The 22,638-nt window shown below is 36.3% G+C and overlaps 3 protein-coding genes across 7 annotated transcripts in view; 1 reads left to right on the top strand and 2 right to left on the bottom strand.

The window, feature by feature from the left end:
• The window catches only part of mvp (major vault protein), a 238,613-nt gene extending 221,011 nt beyond the window's left edge, over window positions 1-17,602 (top strand). Inside the window, exon 16 of the transcript XR_015479603.1 lies at window positions 17,047-17,602. The gene's annotated coding sequence lies outside the window, so the exon portion shown is untranslated. The remainder of the gene's footprint in view (window positions 1-17,046) is intronic.
• The window catches only part of doc2a (double C2-like domains, alpha), a 206,381-nt gene that overhangs the window by 176,340 nt on the left and 7,403 nt on the right, over window positions 1-22,638 (bottom strand). The window lies entirely within an intron of this gene.
• Window positions 13,703-14,588, bottom strand: nupr1b (nuclear protein 1b). Its single transcript, NM_001281922.1, has 3 exons — window positions 14,364-14,588; window positions 14,136-14,273; window positions 13,703-14,055 (listed from the first exon to the last, which is right to left on the bottom strand). Exons 1-2 carry the CDS (start codon window positions 14,461-14,463, stop codon window positions 14,146-14,148), a joined length of 228 nt encoding a protein of 75 aa, NP_001268851.1. The 5' UTR covers window positions 14,464-14,588; the 3' UTR covers window positions 13,703-14,055; window positions 14,136-14,145.

Here is a 22,638-nt window from a genome sequence, read left to right as displayed (position 1 = left end):
TTCATTTTTAGGTGAACTGTCCCTTTAAGAGGACTCTAAATCCTTCATACAGTCACTGATAAAGAAACCCCGCTTATTAATGTTGACAGTGCAAATGAATGTGTGCAGACAAAAATAATATCGCAAACACACTTGCACAGAGAACAATCCCTTTATCCCTGTTCATAAGTACCGCACGTACCCGTTTCCGTACAGTATAAGGGATTTGCATGCATTTATGTGTGTTATGTTAGCTGTTGTCCGTGTTTCAGTGGTGCAAGGGTTCTCACTACAGTTACATGTGCCAAGGGCAGCATCTGTCTCTCTCCCTCTATATAATTTGCTCTAATGACGCCTAATGATACATGCGTGAGGACACAAAATCCTACACACACACACACAATATGAAAGCACACACAAACGTGCATTGCAAAATCAGAATGTATTTTTCAGAAAAGAACTCGATGATCTTATTCCATCTTAACTCCCTTGCTCTAGTCTGGAGGGATTAAAAGATGGTCTGTGGCATGAGCAGTCCTTCATTCCTTTGTTTTACCTCATTAAAAATCTCTCCTGGCTTGATCCCCCTTTTTTTCCCTCAATGCGTTCCCCCCTTTCTCTTCCCACTCACTCCCACTTGCTGTCTCTCTTTCCATTTCCTCCCAGAGGATTTTTTTTGTCTCTTTCTCTGGCATGCTAAAATACGATGCGATTGAGAGACTGAGAATGTTTTTTGTGCATTATATTCTTTTGTATCACCTTGGATCCGTCCGTATATTGGCTGCTCATGAAATCCTCAGTGTTGTGGCTTTTTCTTAATACATTTCGTTTTAGGATGCTATCACGCTGATCAGAGTGGCTCTGCGGCCCAGATGTAATGAAAGCAGAGTGAAGCGTCTGGCAGATAGCAAACGGTGAAGAAAGCTTCCACGCAGGCCCGCCGTCCCAATTAACCAGCCACTGATCAGCACCCTAGCATGTGATCTTTATTGTATGAGAACACACCAGTATTAACGTATGCAGATCAATGGCTAATTTGACTACTGTAATTAGGTTCGTTTACTGTCAGCTGTCGAGGTCAAGTGCTACTGGATTAGAAAATGCCTGGGGTAGTTACTGATCGAGTTGCTGGTAAGACGACTTAAACTAGTTGAGTTCAAACGCCAGCGATTTTGAGCTGCATGGGACTGGTTTTGATGTGCTGGTATTACATTTCATACCTTGTAGAATGCGGATATTACATGATTGCTATCACCAGAGCTTATCGGCTCCTGTCATCATTAAAACACTGCACAAAACATTACATGACATTGTTGGTGCTTCTTTAAGAGCTGTTGTGGCTCGGTTTTGCGTCTTATATTTAATCATTTTAACTCTCACTCTTAATAAAAACACGTTTGACCAATTTCTTTGGTTAACTGTGGTCTTGAAACCACTCCAAACTAAATTTGAGGGTTTTTATTTTTGTAGTTTATTTTGTTAGTGACACTTCAACTACAGGTTTATTGCCTGCCTATTATAAAGGTATTAACTGTTTATTAGCACTCATAAAGTATGAGCTTATTTTACCTGCCTCATTCTACCCAATACCTAAACCCAACTACTACCAACTATTCAATACCAGCTAATTATTAGTTTACTGAGCTAAACTTCTTAGTTTATGGTTGATTAAGAGCTTGAATTATACTTTAAAATTAAGTGTCATCATTTTGTTTTCATATTTTAAAAGGTTAAAGTAAGGAATTGATGTAAGTCAAAGCAAGAGAAGACATCCTATTTTTAGGGAGACTAGAGAATTGTTCAACAATCAATCAATTGATTTTTTTTTTTTCTATTGCTTTTATTGGATTTTTCCTACGGGTTTGAAGTCCTGGTGTATATTGAGGAGGACGTGGCTTTTCAGAAATGTTAAATTGGGTTTTTGATTGTGGCAGTTGTCTGAATTGATTTGCTACTGATTTCATGCCGTTTGTTTGTCCTTTGAGTTTTAAAGGAATAATTCTTTCAAAAATGAGAATTGCCCCAGAATTTATGCTCCTCCAAGCAATTCTCAGTGTGTATGCCTTTCTTCTTTTAAACAAAGTTTGAGAAGTTTTAATCTTTAAATTAAACCTGAGGTGTTAAGGTGTGCGTTATTTTCTAATAATTCAATATACCAGAGTCAATTATTCCACATGTGTTGTATTTTAAAACATTTGTCAGGTTTTGCTCCTGCATGTAGGACTAGTTTATCTCCATCCTTTAGCTTTGTTCTGATTTTTGACAATGGTAGCTGTGAAATAATTTAAATCATCAATCCAAGCTCATTCTGAAAATGTACCCCTATATACATGTCTGGACAGTGCAAAATACATCCCAGGAGTTACGTTTTTTTTGTAGTTTTTGTTTTCTCGAATTCACCGCTGTGTATGCTTTTTCAGATCTCATATTTCGTTTGCAAGTGGCATTCTTGCCTGCTGTTCTCGCATAAATCCACCAGAGGCTGCTGTCGACTGACTTACTGATTACTGACTACTGACTGACCGACTGCGTTTTCAAAAGCACCAATTGACCCGCCCACTGACTTCTCTAAACCTAACCGAAAGTGTTTTCAAAGGCAAAGCAATAAAGGAAAGCCATGGTGGCAGCCTGAATTTGATTACTTTTTTTAGATTTAACCACATTCTCACTCTGTTATTTACTTGTTTATTTTATTTTTTGGCTTTTGCTTTTGTCTTACCTGCTTACTGTAACTGTTCTTCACCTAACTTAAACCCCATCATCACGGTCAACTCTTGTAATCGTGAAAAGGAATGACGTCATACCACCCCATAGCGTTCATTTTAAAGATGAAATGATGCCATTCGTACCTCTGGCTACATAATTTGCGATCTCCAGAAATGTATGTAGAGATACGTTTTCAGAACGAAATCATAATGAAGCATACCTTAGAATGTTCATCAGCCAATCACAATTTATCACTAAGAAGATTCATTCCATGTCTCACAAAAAGATAGATCTTACCTCTCAGGAGTGTGCGAAAACATGACATTCTTTTGATTTTTAGATCGGGGACATAAGTACTTTATGTCATTCTGAATAACAATGTTCCCAGTACACTAAAATAATGATTAATTGGATTTACTACATGTTGCAACATAGGCTCATTCTGAAAACGATGCCCTAAATACAACTCTGGAGATCGCAAATTATGTAGCCAGAGGTACGTATGGCTTTAAAACAAACACTATAGGGCAGTATGACGCCGTTCCTTTTCTCACTTACCAGCTTACCGCTTACCTCCATATGCATGGCTTTCCTGGTGTTACCAGTTTGTCCAATGGCTCGCCATGTATATGAGCAGACTTGAGACGCAGAGCGAAGTTGAACATGACAACAGGGTTCAAGTCTAGCGATGAACGCATCCAGAAAGCAGACGAGACAAAAACAAAAAAACTAAAAAATAAATAAACAATTTTATTTAAGAATAAATAGCAGGGTGAGAATGTGGTCAAATCTGAAAATGTGGTAAAAATCAGGAGAGGGCTTTTCTTTTCCTGAATTGCTTTTTGTAAAACCTTGGGTTGGGTTAAGGGAAGTGGGTTGGCGGGTTAATCTGTGCATTTGAAAACACTATCGGTTGGGTTTAGGAAAGGAGGAGGGTGGGTCAGTCAATCGGTCAGTCAGTCAAACAATGGTGGATTCGCAAAAACAAAAACTGCAAAAAAAATTGGTGCATGCCAGAAATTTATTTAGCCGTATGTTTTAAGAATAAACAGTTTTTTAAAGGTAAGTGGTTGCAAACAGTTTATAGTGGCTGAATTTAAATAAACAAATAAAATTTAGTAATGGTCAGCTTCATTTGTTTGTTTAAATTCAGCCCATATAAATAGTTTGCAACCACTTAAAAAATAGTAAATCCAATAATTGAAAATATCAAGCATTTAATGTTAAAAAAAAACATAAATATCATGCCTCAGATCATGCGGTGGGAAGAACTCGTTGTACTTTGTCCAATAACCTGCGTGTAATACTTCGATTTAGTTCACTTTAAGCCAACAGTATATGAAATGACAAGACACGCAGTGCAAAAAACCACTGACATTTATATAAAATGTTAACATACACTCTGCTCTTCCTCACTCCAGCAAAACCGTGTCTCAGTTCAAGAAGACAAATGAACTGGAATTAAATCAAGCGCACAAAGAATTTCTATGATAATTTAGCACTGCATCCTTTTCAATTCAAATGAGTTTTTCTGTATGAGCTCTCAAGTGCAACTGATTCCAAAATACGGTTATTTTTTTATTAGACACAAACATGTCTCTGTTTCAAAACAGAACAGGAGGTTGTCGTACACGTATTGATTTTCTCATCAGCTTCCTTTTGAAATGTGAACGTGACTAAACGATATTAAAAAGAGAGGACTCAGTTTTAGCATTCGCCGCAAAGAAACAAAACAAAGAAAGAGCAGAAGAGAGAGATCTAGAGGAGAGCCTCTGTTTCCTTTGACTGACAGTGACACTGACACTAACAGACATCAAAGTGATGATGTCATGTCCCCTAAACTCGACCCGACTGTCACCATGGTAATGAGTTGCGACACAACATTGTTTTTGAAGTGCACTAGAATACACGCCATTCGTTACACTTCCTCGTCCTTTCTCTTTTAGTCAAACGAAACTCAAATTGAGATTTAATTGGACTCTGTGCATCTGAATTCCTGTCTTGTCAGATAGCACAAGAGAGAAAGGCATCTACAAAGGAAGCGTTAGATTGGGAAGGAGTGGGGTGAGTATTGAAAGAGGCGAGGGAAAGTAGGGGAAGAAGTAGCCAGAAGGGTGTAAGAGCAGCTCACGTTAATGTGTATGAAATTAAAACTGGATTGTTAGCCACTCAATTAATTAAAGGCCATTAGACAGTAATAGGGCTAAGTCTCATTATTTCAGCCAGGCGCTGTTAACCAGCTGCTCATTGAGAAGAAAAAAAAACAACTTACAGGTGACGATGGCGAGGCAGAGAGAGAGAAAAAGTGATGTATAAGTGGTACAAATAACATGTAAGAAAGAGCAGCCGGAGGATAGAAGTAAGGTATGGGAAGACTAAAGCCAGAAGGTGAACAGAAAACAGCAAGCAGATTGGAATGACTAAGTGGCATTAAAGCACACAAAAAAATAAACACGTATTACTTGTGTGTGTCTTTTCAATATCAGTGGTAGCGGGGAATATATTTGCATGAGTTACAATCTATAACAGCAGACAGCGTTCTGAATGTTCATGAAAGTATTATAAGATTGTCATCACTTTTTAAATTCATGTTTAAGATTAAATCTTCATACAAACATATGCATAAAAACATACAAGCAAATTATTGGCACCCTTGGTAAACATAAGCACAGAAGCCTGTGGGAATTGTTCAGATTTATGTTTCATTTACAAAATTCACAAAAGCCTAAGCTTTCATTGAAATCAAATGATTGAATCAGGACAATCTCATTGAATAACTGTTTCTTCAAGTTGTCCAAAATTATTTGTACCCTTTTATTCATCCTAATAAGATAAAGACAACAATTCTGCGCAATTCAATTCAAATCACAACAACTCTTTAATATATTTTGCCATATATCAAATATCTATATAAGTTCTGCCCTAATGACAGCTTTTATACCTTTACTTTCTTTTTTTTCTTTATTATTCTTTTAGTCAAATAATATTTTTTACCATTTGCTACCAAAAAGCACATTTAAATTTGGGTTTGTTGCATTTGACTATTGAACCAGAAGTGTTTGGCAATTGAATATGCCGAGTTTGTTTTTAATTCGAACATTGATCATTTCTGCAGTTCTTCAGCGGATGGATGGATGGATGGATGGATGGATGGATAGATAGATAGATAGATAGATAGATAGATAGATAGATAGATAGATAGATAGATAGATAGATAGATAGATAGATAGATAGATAGATAGATAGATGATAGATAGATAGATAGATAGATAGATAGATAGATAGATAGATAGATAGATAGATAGATAGATAGATAGATAGATAGATAGATAGATAGATAGATAGATAGATAGATAGATAGATAGATAGATAGATAGATAGATGATAGATAGATAGATGATAGATAGATAGATAGATAGATAGATAGATAGATAGATAGATAGATAGATAGATGATAGATAGATAGATAGATAGATAGATAGATAGATAGATAGATGATAGATAGATAGATGATAGATAGATAGATAGATAGATAGATAGATAGATAGATAGATAGATAGATAGATAGATAGATAGATAGATAGATAGATAGATAGATAGATAGATAGATAGATAGATAGATGATAGATAGATAGATAGATAGATAGATAGATAGATAGATAGATAGATAGATAGATAGATAGATAGATAGATAGATAGATAGATAGATAGATAGATAGATAGATAGATAGCCTTTGTCTTTTACCGGTCATTGGCAAGCAATGTAATGCAGAGGTTAATATAAAGGACCAGGAGTGCTGAGACCTCCTGGGAAAAGTACACACTCTTTCATGCGAGTTGCACCCACACACAAACCCAGACTAACAGGCATGACCATATAATGAGAAATATCGTGACAGGAACATTAGCACATTGACCATGGGTGCAGATAGGGAGGGATCATGTCAAAGTGTGCTATGAATGTCTTAACGCCTACACACACAATGCTGACCCAAGTGGTCTCACGCATGACAACATAGACACACACACTCTCACCGGTTGACTCTCCACTGCGCATTCTCACTGCGACAGCAGGGTCCCGCCAGATGTTCAAATTGATGAGACATTCATGCAAACACACGCACAAGAACACACACTTGCGCACCTGCAAGTCTGACATGCGGAGCAGAGTTTCTGACTTTGCGTGCACTCTTTGCACCCATCTGTCTTCACCTGCACACACACACACTCACACACAAACACACACACAGATATACACATGCACCATGAGGAGAGTCTATAGTCTCACTGGTCTCTTTTGGAATTTCCAAAGGCTTGTTGCTAGGCAACAAAGGGAGCTTCTCTACCCGTAGCGATACGATGGAGGGAAATGGATTGAAATATGGAGGGGGTAAACACAATACTTTAAACATAATTTTAAGACAAAGTTTTACCGATACCCTGCTACTTTTGCATCTAATTTTAAATATCCCCTATGGTGCTATTTGAAATGTTCCTCATATGATTTCGGAGGTCTCCTGCAATAAGTTTACATGAATCCCAGATCAAAAAACAACTTAGTTTTTTCTCATAATACAGATTTTACATCCCCATTATAATGCCATTATTACTGGTGTATCAAATGCATTGCATTTCAGATATAAAAAAATGTCCATATCTGAATTTCCACTTTAGGGGTTCCTCAGTCCTCAGCAATTGTAAGAAAGTACCAATGGCAACATTTTTACCCTATCAATGTGATGATGAGTTGAATAATGAAACATCGGAAGATCTTCGATCAACCCATTTTCCGTGGTAAGTTTTTGCTAAGTTACATTATAAGATAGCTATCCGATTCCTAAATATCAGCATTAACAATAGCATGTCCATCGGGATCCTGCACAGCTAAATTCATATTATCACTACAGTCACTAATTAGGGCTGCTCAATATACAGTTTCAGCATCGACACTGCAATGTCTACAATACACATTGTTTAATCTTTTTTACAAAGTAAATTATCTGAATGTATTTATGTGTTTTTATATTCTGGGTATAAGGCATAAGACTAAAAAATGTTCATCTAATTAAAACTTGTCAGGCAGACAATTCCCATAATTCTGATAAGTAGCTCAAACTGTCCGTCAGCAAATGTAGATTTGTACAACTGCGCATCGGTTCGCGCGTGCAAGCGGCACACGAGAGAGTGACAGCAGTAAAAACAAATGCTGGGTCAAAACTGTTCAAAATCCTGAAATTAGTTTTGCACGCTGGAGGAAAGACGACACCATGGCTGAAGTATTTCCTTTATGGTAATGTTATGTTTTAAAACTATTTTAGTAGGCCCACTTGGAATCTGCACGAGCAGAATTCCGCAGATTTCTAGCCCATCATTGATTCTGTTTATTTACTTGTATAAATGTGTGTAAATTCATATTTGGATTGCATTGAAATTGGATTTGCATTGTAAACATTAAATACAAGTTAAAAATGTATAATTTTTTATTTCATATATTAAGGTTTTAGTTATGATACTCCCAAAATCATTCCGCATGAATCTGCAGATTTTTAACAAAATTCTGTGCAGAAATAGCTAAAAATGTCAGCAGATTACATCTAGCCCTACTGTTTTAGTCATGCAAAGCGGATGTAGATTGTGTTGTTTTATGAATGGGTTATATGCACAGAAGTGTTGTTCAGCCACTGAAAAATCGATGTGACTGTTTTCAATTTCATAGGGGACTTTTTACAGCATTGATAATGTCGATTTTTATTCAGTTTAACTATTCAGTTTAACAACAAAAAACAAGTAAATAGCCCTATTCTGCCTAGCCTGCTTTACTGAGGTGAAGTTGGTTTTATATTCACATCACATTGGTTCATTTTTGAACAATGATCACCTGTGACCCGCTCCCTATATTGTTTACTGTGCAACTCTGAATTTTCGGTCTGAAATAGCATGCAAGTATGGCTTAGTAATAAGTGTAATTCCTGCATGCCACCGGCCAACCACTTTGCATACAGTAGTCGCTTTAGGACAAAGCACGTGAGAGAGTGAGGCCAGCAATCCATGCATGACATATTGAACATTATGACAAGTTTTGCTTGCTACACAACTGAAAACATGCTTGGGAGCAGAATCAGCAGTATTATAAAGCACTGTAAAGTTTTCTAACTGGCAAATGACATGATTTAGTGGCTCTCTGTTATCTTTTATGTGTGTGTTCACGTGATTTCAGGAGGCATAGATTGGATGGCAGGGGAGAAATTGTGTTTCAAAGATATTATGCTAACGGATAGCATTTTGGCAGATCACCTTCTGCACCTTTAACCAGAACCACATTTTAGATCACACATGGTTTGTGGAGTCATTGCAAAGTTTGACAGAGTGCAATCTATTCATTTAGATGTGTTTTAAAACCTGTGTAAGATTTCAAGCTATTTTAAATCATTTGGGCGCAAGAAGTCATAAAGTTTGCAGCTTTAACAAAGACTAATTGTATCATTTTTACAGCGTTATTTTACTTTTGATTGTTTTTGATTCAACTTAAAACCATAAAAATAATTGTATATTTGCTATTATGTATTCATCGATGCTTGTAAATTCTTTAGTTTGATTTATGCATCATTCAGTCGGCTTAGTCTCTATTTTAGAGGTAGTCACATTTCTCTGCCAATGGCAAACCTAGTACTGGGAAACACCCACACACTCATTAAACACATAGACTACAGCCAATTTTCATTCATTCATTCATTCATTTTACTTTGGCTTAAGTCTTTATTTCAGAGGTCGCCACAGCGGAATGAACCGCCAACTTTTCCAGCATATGTTTTACAAACCGGATGCCCTTCCAGCTGCAACCCAGTACTGGAAAACACCCATACACTCATTTACATACATACGCTATACGGACAATTTACATTCATTCCTTCATTTTAGCTCGGCTTAGTCTTTATTTCAGAGATTGCCACAGCAGAATGAACCGCCAACTATTCCAGCATATGTTTTACACAGCGGATGCCCTTCCAGCTACAACCCAATACTGGAAAACACCCATACACTCATTCAAACAAATACACTAAGGCCAATTTTCATTCATTCATTCATTTTACTTCGGCTTAGTCTTTATTTCAGAGATCGCCACAGCAGAATGAACCACCAACTATTCCAGCATATGTTTTACACAGCGGATGCCCTTCCAGCTGCAACCCAATACTGGAAAACACCCATACACTCATTCAAACACATACAATAAGGCCAATTTTCATTCATTCATTCATTTTACTTCAGCTCTATTTCAGATGGTCGCAACAGTGGAATTAACCGCCAACTATTCCAGCATATGTTTTAAGCAGTAAATGACTGTCCAGCTGCAACCCAGTACTGGGAAACACCCTTATACACTCATTCACACACATACATAAGGCCAATTTTTATTTATTCATTCATTTTCCTTCAGCTTACTATTTCAGAGGTCACTACAGCGGAATGAACCGCCAACTCTTTCAACATATGTTTTACTCAGCGGATGCCCTTCCAGCTGCAACCCAGTACCGGAAAACACCTATAAACTCATTCGCACACATACATAAGGCCAATTTTTATTCAATCATTCATTCATTTTTCTTCGGCATAGTTTTTATTTGAGAGGTCGCCACAGCGGAATGATCCACCAACTATTCCAGCATATGTTTTACACAGCGAATGTCCTTCCAGCTGCAACCCAGTACTGGAAAACACCCATACACTCATTCAAGCACATACACATAACCGTAAACCATAAAATAAACCATAAAATCATCCCAGTCAATCTAAAATTTTGAATTCTGCCCAAATAGAGTTAAGTTAATTCTATTCATATCACAGAATAGATTGCAAAAATAAAAACTAAATATTGCAATTTCAGGCTTTTTTTCAGTATTGTGCAGCTTTAGTCACAATTAATAATATTGAATATGAATAAAAGGTGTAGTTTCATAGCAACACATTTCAATCAGATTACGTTTATCAATGAGATCAACAACCACCACACATTTCCGTTGAGATAGGAACACATTCGCCTATCAGATATTTGTGTTTAGATAAGTTTTGCAATTGTGGACTTCTCTTATCTTAATAAATTACGTTTGAATCTGATTATGGCTATGATTATGTTTAGTGGTTCGGAGTCACATTTGTGCATTCCTCACAGACTTCATTTGCATCTTAAGATTTTAGCATGAACATTTCTAACCATGTGTTTGCTTCAGTGATTATGGAAAAGGAAAAAAAAGGATTTCACTGCCGCAGTGTGTCTGTGGGAGAATGACATAAATGGATTATCGTGTGTTATGGTACAAGCAAAGAGAAAAGGGGGAGGTGTAGAGAAAACAATTTCAGTCCCTCCAGCAAACATGTACATACTGTATATAAATGTGCGGTTGTATAACTGCTCTTAAACATAAGTATCTCCAACCTGCTTCAACTCAAATTTGACCTGAATCTATTTCAGATAGAGTTTTTGCGTGCTTGTCTGATTATTATTTAATGACTGCAGATACTTCAAAGCTCTCTCTTTTTCTTTATATTTGTGTGAGATGCAAGATATTTCAACAATTCAAACTTATTGTATAATAATTCTTTTTTAATAGTTGTTTATGTCCTTCCTTAGCACGTATACAGTACACCACTGTGAGCCTTTGGACTTCAGATGACAGCTATTTACTCTTGACCTTCACGCGCTGATAACATTCAACACACGTTTCGGAAAGAGAAAAGGAGTTAAAACTGATCAACCCTGAGGGATTCCTGTGGCCCTCTGACTGATTAGGTTTTAATCTAATGCTTTGGTTCTTCTGTGTGCATATCTCTGCGTGTTGAATTAGCCTAATGCAGATCTTTCAACATTTATGGACTCTGAGTAAAACTTATTTTCAATTCTGTATTCCTTGTTCGGCCCGTGTTGATTGAACACATTTGCATAAGAAACTGCCTTAGTGTTTGGCAGCCACACTTGTGCACCCCTTGAGTATAAGAGCTGATGTAATACTTATTTTAGGTGACTGAATCATAATTTACAATTATCAAATGCTTTAATTAATATCAAGATTGTGTTTTCAAGTATTGCGCATGTAAAGAGCGCACTACCTGTGCATGAGGAGTGGTGTGGGTTGCATTTGTTTACTTTCGCTCCAGATGGAAAAAATAGGCTACTAATAAAAATATACAGCTGCCTACGTGGCCTATGCCTTTTCAGAATGCTCTTAAATGAGATACTTCTGGATAATCTTCTGTGCAAATTCATTTCCACGTCTAATATTCATGTCCACATCACTTTGCTGCTTCACTGCTGCCCTCTATCTTCCTGCGGATGAGAAATTGCATTGCCCTGCGAGGATTTGATGTTGCTGTGACAAATCGTTTTCACATTGAGACTTCAGTGTCAGAAGCATGACAGGCTGAATAGATTTAGCAGTGTGTATATACTGGGAGCACTTCATCTCGTTTTGACATACACTTTAATGCATTGAATTCTTAAATAGGAAGTATGAAGTACATGGATACATGTTTCAGAAATATTCACTTTTTTTTTGGTGCCCTAGCCATGCAGAACAGGTGAAATCTGTTTATTATGTGTTTAATAGGTCTTTACTAGGCCAAATGTTTATTTATGATTATGATTATGTTAATAAAGTGCCTTGTGAATAGTAAAAAAAAACACGGGCATGATTTTTTAAAAAAGTTGCACGATGTTCCTGAAAACAAATATGCTGAGTTGTTATTAATCCAACAATGGATCAAATATATAGGTCAAGGTAAAATGTATTGTCTCCCAAAGGAAAAATTTGTTTTACAAAAAAAAAGGTTCTGCTGTACATAGACACCAACAAGACAACATACATACACATTAAAAATCTGATCCTAAAATACCTCCTAATATAAATACCATGCCATAAAAACAGTAATTTAAATTTTTACATTACAATGTGCCCCCACTTCCCTCTGTTATGCCAACCAATGCAGCTATCTTAATCTTCCAATTCTCATAATTTTTCCAGCCACTCTCATCAGGTTATTTACTTGGGTTCTCATTTATACTGTCAGATTCCCAAACCAAACAATAACTCCACATCTTAAAATAGACTATTGTTGCTTTATTAAAAATAGATATACAAACCAAATATTGGGTTACTTTTTTGGGTTAAATTTAAATTATATTTTCAACCCTGCAGTGGTTGGATTTGTCTTTATCTGACCCAATGTTGTGGTACTGCCACCCAGCATTTTTAGGCTGCACATTTATTTGTTTTATGTCAAAAATTACCTCAGTGGAACTGAATGAAAAAAAAATAGAGAATAGAGAATAACATGCTTTGGATAACAATTTTCTGTGCATTTTTAATAAGCAATAAACTTAAACCTCAGTCTTTTTTAGGAGTAATCTGAATCCGCAGAGTAATTTTGAAACTTTATTTTCAGGTCTATATGTCTAACCTATATAATGTGCCTCTGAGCTCAAGAAGTGTTAAAACATTATAACTGCTGTATAAATGTGATTGCAACAAAGAATAAACTACATAAACATAATTATATATTATATACTTATATATTTATAAACTTAATTCCACGGGAGACACATAATAAAACTATATGGTGAAACTTGAAAATGGAAGTTCTTTCAAACCAATGTTCTGCACACTACATATTGTAGGTTGTCTTTGTATATTACATATTCAATTGGAATTCATTAGTAATTGTATTGTACAATTAATTTTATTTTCTTCATTACTGGAACCATTCCAGTGTTATTGTTAATTGAGGTTATTAACATTTCTTTTATCTTACTTTCTTATTTTGGTTTTATTAAAAAAACATGTCAAAAATGAATCTGATTTTAATTGCAAACTGCATATGGTAAATGACTGTAATGTAAACCTTTCTAAAAATAGAACGAACCAAGTGGTTCGATCTATAGCATGATTTATTTTTTACGCTTTTCGTGAACGCTTGTCATCTTTGAATTTTACCACGAGGATATCAAAGAAATCTCAGGTCAATGTTTGATGAAATAACGGTCTTTATTAAACGAAATAAAGAGCTTTTCAAAAGTATATGTTGAAACAAAAACACCAAACATGGTCAAAGCCACTGTTTAACACTTTCAATCACCATCTCAAGCATATCGGTTCCTCTGAACAGGTGCTCGTTCCGCATGGCACACCACTGTTACACCCCACACAGCCTACACAAAAGCGGTGTGCCGGACAAAACTCTCCACTTCACGAGTCGCTGGACCCGGAGCTTCACGCAGGCTCAACCCGGGGCGGAGGTTCACATCTCCGCTGAAGCCCAGCGCCCGTTTGCCGCAGAGACACCTGTGGTCGGTTGCCAGTTATAGCCGTCCGATTGAATCTATAAGACAAAAGTTATTGTTAAATTATTATTTGTTGGTAATAGTAATGTTAATACGCAAATAAATGTGTTTTCCGCACCTCTTCTGTGTCACTCTTTGGAGTTTTTCTCAGCGTTCTGGAGTTTCTCCACTATTTTGCGCTCGTGCCCCGCAGGGTTTGGTCTGTTCGTGTTACAACTCGCCTCCTTCTTCGTCCTCCCTTTGCGACTAGTGCACTCTGTAGTAAACAAAGACAAGTCAGTTGAAAAGAATAGCCCAACTTCAACACAATACCAATAGAATAGACAGTATAACTCTGAAAAATTACCTGTATAGCGGTCTGTTAAGTTGTAATATTCATATTCGTCGTAATAGCGGTTCTCAAAGGTGGTCGGCTCGATGTTTTTCACTTCAACGTGGTTACTCATTTTAAAAGTGAATAGCGAGAACTATCAAAACAAACGTTAAACAAAAAGTTTCTCGAAAATGTGCACTGCTCTGTAATAAATCTGTCTCCAGACGTCTTCTTTCTTGTCCTGAACCAGTGTTGTTTACAAGGCTGAAAGTCTCCTTCTTTTAAAGCCGTCGCTCCGCCTTCGTTGCCTTCAGCCGCATGATGATGGGTCGACATGACCAAAAAGTTGGTTGCATCAGACATGAGTTAATGTTTGTTCAGCAGACCTCACCTACTGCATGACAGGATGTCCTTCAGAGCATATGACATTGTTTTTTTGTTTTGACTTGACACAGTTGTTTTATATTTCACTGAACAAGATCTCAAAACACAACTCAATCTGTCTGCATATGGTGTTTTTTATGGCAAGATGGCAAAATAAATTTTTATCATTTCAGTATAGTCTGTGTTTGCATTAACTCATACTCGGTGCATTTGAGTGTGTTTGTTTATAGTTGATAGAGATTAGATTATTTTAGTTAATGTTTTTCTCTGTTATTTGCACCTGACATTGTGTTAGGGCTTCTCACGTCTCTTTCTGGACTGTGACCCACTCACCCGCTCCTTTATTTTTAATATTAGGCTGGTAAACACGATGTGTTGGGTTTACTTAAAATATAAGTGCACCATTTTTGCATCACTCTTTTTAAGTGCATTGAACTTGAAGATTTATTAACAAGAAAACAGCTATTTGTGTTAATGTGACTATCTAAGAGAATAGTTTGTATTACTTAACTATCTTGTAATTGAGAATGCTTGTAGCTGTAAATCATGGAGTCTTGTGAATTTTTTTTAAGTCTATCCTAAACTAAACTCTTCACCAATGATAAGCAAATATCAACATAACAGAAATCCCTTTAACTCAACAACAGATTTTTAATCTTGTGAAATAACACACAAAATAACATTTAAACTCAACATTTCCGTTCTACAGTCTTCGGCAAAGCATGCTGGAAAGTGGAAACCAAACCTACTTCTTTAAATTGTAAGTTTGATTTACTTCATTTTAATCTATCTGAATCCTAATTTTAATATATATTTAATATATTTTAAGTGACTAATTGCTTTTTACAAAATTATTTTTTTCATTTGTCTATAGGGAGTATTCAAGGCTCATTTCAATGGCTTTTTCTTTGAACGTCTATTTACATTTTATTTTAGTTTGCTTATATTGTTGGAGATCTACTACTAAAAACAGTACACTGTTGCTGGGAAAAACAGCAGAAGAGACATGTTTTGTTTCCGTCCTCGTGTGACTTTGGCTGTATTCACAATGTCTTATCCTCTCCAATTGAGTTTATTTTGTCTTTTGGTGCCCCTTGCGTGTCTAATAGCTGTGCAGATATATCAAACAAGATGCACTACAGTGGGTTCTGTCATTAGCATGGAGGATCATAGGATGCAATCTGTCATAATTGGCAAAATCCACATCCTCCACTGGCAGAGCAAAACCCAATCCATAATTTCAGATTCTTTGCAGTTTGGCCACAAGCTGTTTTGCTATTGCACCATCAAAGCACAAAATTCCAGACTAAAGATTCCAGCCTTCAGCAGTTCGTAGACTAAATAAAAATTTTATAGAGCATGTTCAAGGATTTATTTGGGCTTGTTAGCATGGCCCAGATAGTCTCTGGTGGATGCCATATACATGATTCAAAGGAAAGGAATATTTTTTACTGTCAGCCATTCAAAATGTACAACAAGTGTTCCTTCAGCACCTAATCTAGCATATTAAAATGTAAAAAAAAACTGTAAATGCAATTGTTTTGCATTATTATTAAAAGTATTTTTTATGTGCATGAAAAAAGTGTGTATATGCGTAGTGTATTACATAATAAAAGTAAATGTAAAAAGAGAAAGTTTACGCTTAATTATAATATTTCTCAGTGTTTTTTATTGTTTTATTATATTAATTTACAGTGCTGCTTAAAAGATTGTGAACCATTTGCAAAATCTGTGAAAACGTGAACAAATTTAACACAATGCGAAAGCTCAAAGTGCATGTTATTGTATTATTTTGTCCTGAGAGTAAGATACTTAAGATTAAGTCCAGCTGTGACAATCCAGTAAGCCTGAATGGATGTTCCCTGGAGGAGGTACAGTCTTTTACCATCATCAACCAGAATCAGGACCAGCAAAGCAAGAATCACTTTCATCCAGCTCAAAAACATCTGGGCTTCGAGAGAACTTACTTAAAACCCATCTGTCAATATTGTTGTATGCAGTTGTGAAGAATCCAGACAATCATCAACACCTGTCTCAGAAAGATTCTCCCCATTCGCTGGCCCAACATGATCCGTAACACTGACTGTGGAAAGGACCTGTCAACCTCCAATAAAAGCAAAAATCTGAAAGAGAAGATGGGGTTGGATAGGGCACACCCTATGCAAACCACCAACTAGCATCATCAGACAGGCCCTCAGATGGAACCCCTTAAAGATGCAAAAGAGAGGCCATCCAAGAAAAGACCTGGCGAATCGACTTCAAGGCAGACATAACAAGAATGGGTTACATCTTGAGACAAGTAAAGAATGGCTCAGGACAGATACCTCTGGAGATCAGGCCCGGATTGGCTAATCGGGAGGACCGGGAGAATTCCCGGTGGGCCGGTCCGTTTTTTGGCCGCGAGGGCCGGTGTCCCTAGCTCCAAAATCGGTTGCTCTCAGCAGTCACACTTTTTAAATTAATTTATTTACTTACTTGACTACAGTCTTCTTATTCATTATTTTACCGCAGCTCTGCTCTGCCTACAGGTTAATGATGATATTACTCAGATGAGTCAGTTATTCTTATAAAACAATTGTGGTTCAGTGGTTAGCACGTTAGATTACGACGCCGCCTACCCGGGTTTGATTTTTGTCTGAGTATGTTTTTTTTTTTTTTTTTAATTATAGTTTTATTGTTAAGACATACAATACTGTTAGGGTTTTTGAACATATAAAGTTCTAAAACAGCTGTTTTCTCAAAAAAAAAAAAAAAAAAAAAAGACGTGATAGTGTAGTTAGAAATTGAATTGGAAATGACCTTATTTTAATATAGTCAGTCGTGAACTGAGGTGGGCCGGTCTAAGGCTTGAAACTCCAGGGCTGAAAAAGAGTCCCACTCCGGCCCTGCTGGAGATCGACATTTAGCAGCACATACCCCAGAAGTGGTGAAGAGCATGAAGTACGACTCATTCATTCAATCATTCATTCATTATCTTTTCGGCTTAGTACCTTTACTAATCTGGGGTCGCCACCGCAGAATGAACAGCCAACTCATCCTGCAAATGTTTTACCCATCTCTGGGAAACATCCATACACATTTATACACTACGGACAATTTACCTTACCCAATTCGCCTATACCACATGTCTTTGGACTTGCAAGGGAAACCAGAGCACCCAAAATAAACCCATGCGAACATGGGAAGAACGTGCAAACCCCACACAAAAATGCCATCTCACCTAGCCGAGGCTTGAACCAGTGACCTTCTTGCTGTGAGGCGATCGCACTACCCACTGTGCCACTGTGATACCCCATAAAGTAAGATACTTTACATAAAAGCTGTCAATTCGTAAATTTTGGATTTAGTGGCTAATTCAGATTAGTATGTACAATCTCATTTGTACAATTTAGTACAAATTTTGCTTATTCCCAAAGACGGTTGGGTTTAAGGGCAAGGTTTTGTGTCACGCCTCCCTTTTAAAACAGGTTAACTTGCAAAAATTCATATGAATTAGCCACTAAATAGACAAAACGTAAAACAGTTATGCTTCCTCTTGAGATCAGGCTGTGTTTACATTTAGTTCACAAGACAAAGAATAAATCAAATTAGGAAAATAGCTCCAGTGCAAAAGTTTATGAACCCTTATTTCTTAATTCAGTGCCGGGTTACCTGAATGCCATCATTTTATAGTATGTAGATAGTTTTTTTTTTTTAACACTTTTACCAACCTGTTCTCTTTTTGTGCTCCATTGTACGAAAACATATGGCCATGAAGCTCTCATTGCAATGGAATTTGGCAGAGGCCTGTGTGATGACTGGCTGCTGTGAATATTTTTGGCAATGCAGTTTAAAGTAAAAGTCTACTGTGGTTTGGTGCTGTTGTAATGACAGAGCAAGAGTGCAACCGATTCAGTTTTTCTCCTGCGCTCAAATATTCCACAACATCTGGTTATAGGAGTGCATGAGCTACGTGAGAAAAAAATGAGGGAAGATACTATAGCTGGCGAAAGATTACACCATTTATTTTGTCTTCCAAAGCCATAAACAGTACTGAAGTAGCACAGACCGCAGTAGCTCTCTTCCTCTAGATCTCTAACCATATACAGCGCTCTAGTTCTTAATCTTTCACAAAACAAGTCTCAGTTATTTTTTCTCTATTTTAGTACAAATCTTCCTCTTTCGCTTTGCCACTTTTGCCATGCATGCACTGTTTACTTTGGCTTTCAAACTGATATCATGTGAGAGTGTGCCGTTCTGTACTGTAAATATTTACTGAGTTATTGGCTCAGCCAGCTCTATGCTTTCAGCTATGAAAACATAACAAAATCTCCCTACTTCTCTTCAGCCTTCGTGCTCAGATTAGGATTTCTAGATAAACCCCCACTTATCGCTGTCGGTTTTTGTTTTGTTTCTCACCATGCTTGTCTCTGTTGAAAATTAACTTCATATTATCTCATCTATCACAGCCTTTGGACACAGTAAAGTTCAGGTCAAGTATAAGAAGAGATTATTAGATGATTTTTTGTTTTGTTCCTTTTTTATGTTTCACTATTTGTTTTCCCCTGTATTGCCTCTTATGCATTTAAACATAGACTCTCCTCACTTTCTTATATTGCTCACAAGGTTGATTTAAATATTAAAATATAAATAACACCAAATTCACAAATACAAAAATGTAATCTTCAACAAAACCAACGTACCAGTAACTGCTTCATAAATGAAATGCCAAATACATCAATTTTAGGTGCATCAAAATGAACTACAAAATACAGCGGCCATAAATGCATCAAAATAAAATACTGTATAAATTCAACAAAATACTTCAAAAAAAGGTAGCATGAGATTTCTTCGCAAACCATCCATTAACAGACCTATTGGATCAATCCCTTCATCATTAAACTGACTTAGTGAAGCAAGCAATGTTTGATAACACATGTTTCTCTGCCACTGTTTCACCTATAGGGGGTTGTGGCATAATGGTTTGAGAGTTGAACTTGTTACACAAGGTAGGTTTTTTTGAGATTAGTATAAATTTTGGACAAATTTCATTCAGAAAGTCCTGTCTTGAAGATGATATCCTTTGGTTTAAATCATTTACTGCAGAACATAGTACTGTATGCTGATTAAGTATCACCCATTGAGTGACCAGTAAAATTCCCATCATCCCAAGGTTGACAGGCCTTTATGATGAGTTCATTTTAATTTTTTGTAAACAGAATTTGCAATTAAACTCTTCTATACTCTTCTATACCTGATTTCTGAAACTTCCAAAAACTCTGCGACATAAATATCTGTTTTTACAAGTAAACTCACATATATATCCCACTGCTGCCGTGTAACAGGAGACTGGATTATCATTAAATATTTGTGCTTCATATATTGTGACATTTTGACATCTTTAGGCATACATATTTCATCTTCATACAGTGCACCGGCAGATCAGCTACTGGTAGCCTATTTGAAATCAATGAATTGGAGGTATGGTCAATGTAGGACTTGGAATGTCTTATTTTTTTTGATCTACATTAGCAATTCATCCATTATTTGTACAGTATACTCCTTCCTTCCAAGATTTTTTTACTTCCTCTTTAACTAGAAGATTCTCGGTTTAGTTCTTGCAAAGTATTTTACAGTATTTTGAAGCTATAAAAATACAAGACACTAAAGTATGTTTGATGCAAAATATTAAGTCAATTTCATAAACCCGGTCAAATACAAAATTACAAAATACAGTGTTTTTAAATTTTGTATTTGTAATACATGTATCATAAATACTGTGTAGCAAGTATGATTTGATTTGTCGCGATAGCATATTTTTCAATGTGGGCCAATTGGTCAGAAGAGAAAGAACGGCTACTGGAGAGAGAAAAGCAGCACAGCAGATGAGTGAATAATCAAACACAGTCATTTTTTTCTTCAATATAGTTTATATAATTAGAAATATGTTATGTGTTTGTGAATTTCTGTTCAATAAGTCTAAGTATTTATGTATAAATAGGTTCAATTATAAATTATAATAATGAAAAGTAAATGATATTCTCTTTTTTTCTTTACACAGATTAACTTGAAGTCAATATACAGTTTAAACAAAGTTGTGATCAAGACAATCTGGAAGTTTCCAACACTTGAAACAAAATGAAAATGAATAAATATCTTGGAAAAACTACAACACTGTTACTTTTTGTATAAAACAACGTAAAAAAAAAAGCAATAACTTGTAATAAAAATACTTGGCAGACTCAACTGTAATCAAAAAAGGAAAATAAAGAAACGAATCAAAAATAAATGACTCAATTCAACTCAAAATACAGGGTGGAATACAATATTCACACTTTCAACTATAAATCATTACACTGTTCAAGTGAATCGTTTACTGTTTACCGTTCAAAAGAATTGCTCTACTGTTCAAAAGAATCGCTCCACTGTTCAAAAGAATCGCCCCACGGTTCAAAAGATCGTCGCACTGTGTAAAAGAATCGTTTCACTGTTCAAATCAATCGTTTCGCTGTTCAAAAGATTTGTTTTGCTTTTTTCCGTACACAGTTCAATAATAAAAGATTCCGTTCAAGAGAACTGCTGATTCTCTCAGTTCAGCTCCACAGCTCGTGTTTTTCCGTTGAGAATTCAAGGAAAAGAAAGAAGAAGACAGGAGGATCGCGATGTCCAAGTCTCGTTTCTTCAAACAAAAACAAAAGAACTCTCCTACCAGTCCAATGGCTCAAACACACAGTCTAGTAGGTGAATCGGTTCCGTGGGTGGTTCGCCATACAGAAGTTTCGAGTCCAGTGTAAACCAGGGACTCGTCACAGTTGCTTCGACTCACACACAAAAAAACCCAGCCTTGCAAAACACAAGGCAAACATCAATTAATAGAATGTCTTTAACAATAAATTTCATATATACACGCTTCATATGCACATTTACATATACACACACTGATCATAACGTTCCTCAAATACCACATTTTGACACTACTTTAAATCATGTTAAAATAAAAACAATTAAAAAAAACACGAACTCACCAAGGTAATCAAAATGAAAGCGAAAATCAGGAAAACTCCAGGTGGCACTCGTGTGCAGATTTCACTCTCAGATACAAATCTTGTTTTTTCTCTCAATCCTTCATTAAAAATATATGATAGAAATCATTTCAGCATCATATTAATGGTCATTTTTCACAGTCAATACGCATTTAAAACATTAAAAGATAGAAATCTAATAGTTTTCTACTGTTATTAATATAACAACTTACATCTCTGCATTCCCTTGCGAACACTGAATCACCATAGCAACGGTAAACACAAGCTAACAGACAAGAGAGATTTGTTATTGTTTGTAAAGCTGATCTGCTGCTACAGTGTAAAGCACGACGATGTCATTCTAAAGCACTACTCCCTCGAGTGCTGTATTATAAATTATTTATATATTGTAAATAAATAAATGTAGTATATATTATTTAATCGAGTATTCTGCCAATGTTTTTTCATATTTCTAAGGGTATTTCTATTTTTTCTATTGCTGTGTACTACCCACTAGTAACCTGGGTTATCCGGGTTACATCTGCCCATGCCTGACAACGGCCAATTTAGTTTATTTAATTAAGCTTTAGCGCATGTCTTTGTACTGTGGGGGAAACTGGAGCATCCGGTGGAAAACGACGCCAACACGGGGAGAACATGCAAACTCCTCACAGAAATGCCAACTGACCCAGTCAGGACTTGAAGCAAGTGCTAACCACTGAATCACTGTGTCGCCCCAGATGCACAATTGCTATAATAAAATAATCTGACATCAATGTATAATAACCACTAAAAGTTCTGCACCGGGTAACCCAGCATGTGGGTTAATGTGCTGATGTAGATGATAATAATGAAGATAACTCATAATGACCCTGTATTTTTATGGTTCATAATCGTCTGATTATGTTTCGTGCCCTAATGTT

Source organism: Danio rerio, chromosome 3, assembly GCF_052040795.2.
Source record: "Danio rerio strain M-AB ecotype USA chromosome 3, GRCz13ab, whole genome shotgun sequence".
NCBI lineage: Eukaryota > Metazoa > Chordata > Actinopteri > Cypriniformes > Danionidae > Danio > Danio rerio.
Note: the sequence above shows the minus strand (reverse complement) of the source record. Positions and strands in the feature narration are given on the sequence as shown.

What these genes read in the sequence shown, in the direction of transcription:
- nupr1b (NM_001281922.1), bottom strand. Translation starts at nt 14,463, where the DNA reads ATGAGTAACCACGTTGAAGTGAAAAACATCGAGCCGACCACCTTTGAG. An exon ending in CTTAACAGACCGCTATACAG is followed by an intron (nt 14,274 to 14,363) that starts GTAATTTTTCAG and finishes TGTTTACTACAG; the next exon opens with AGTGCACTAGTCGCAAAGGG.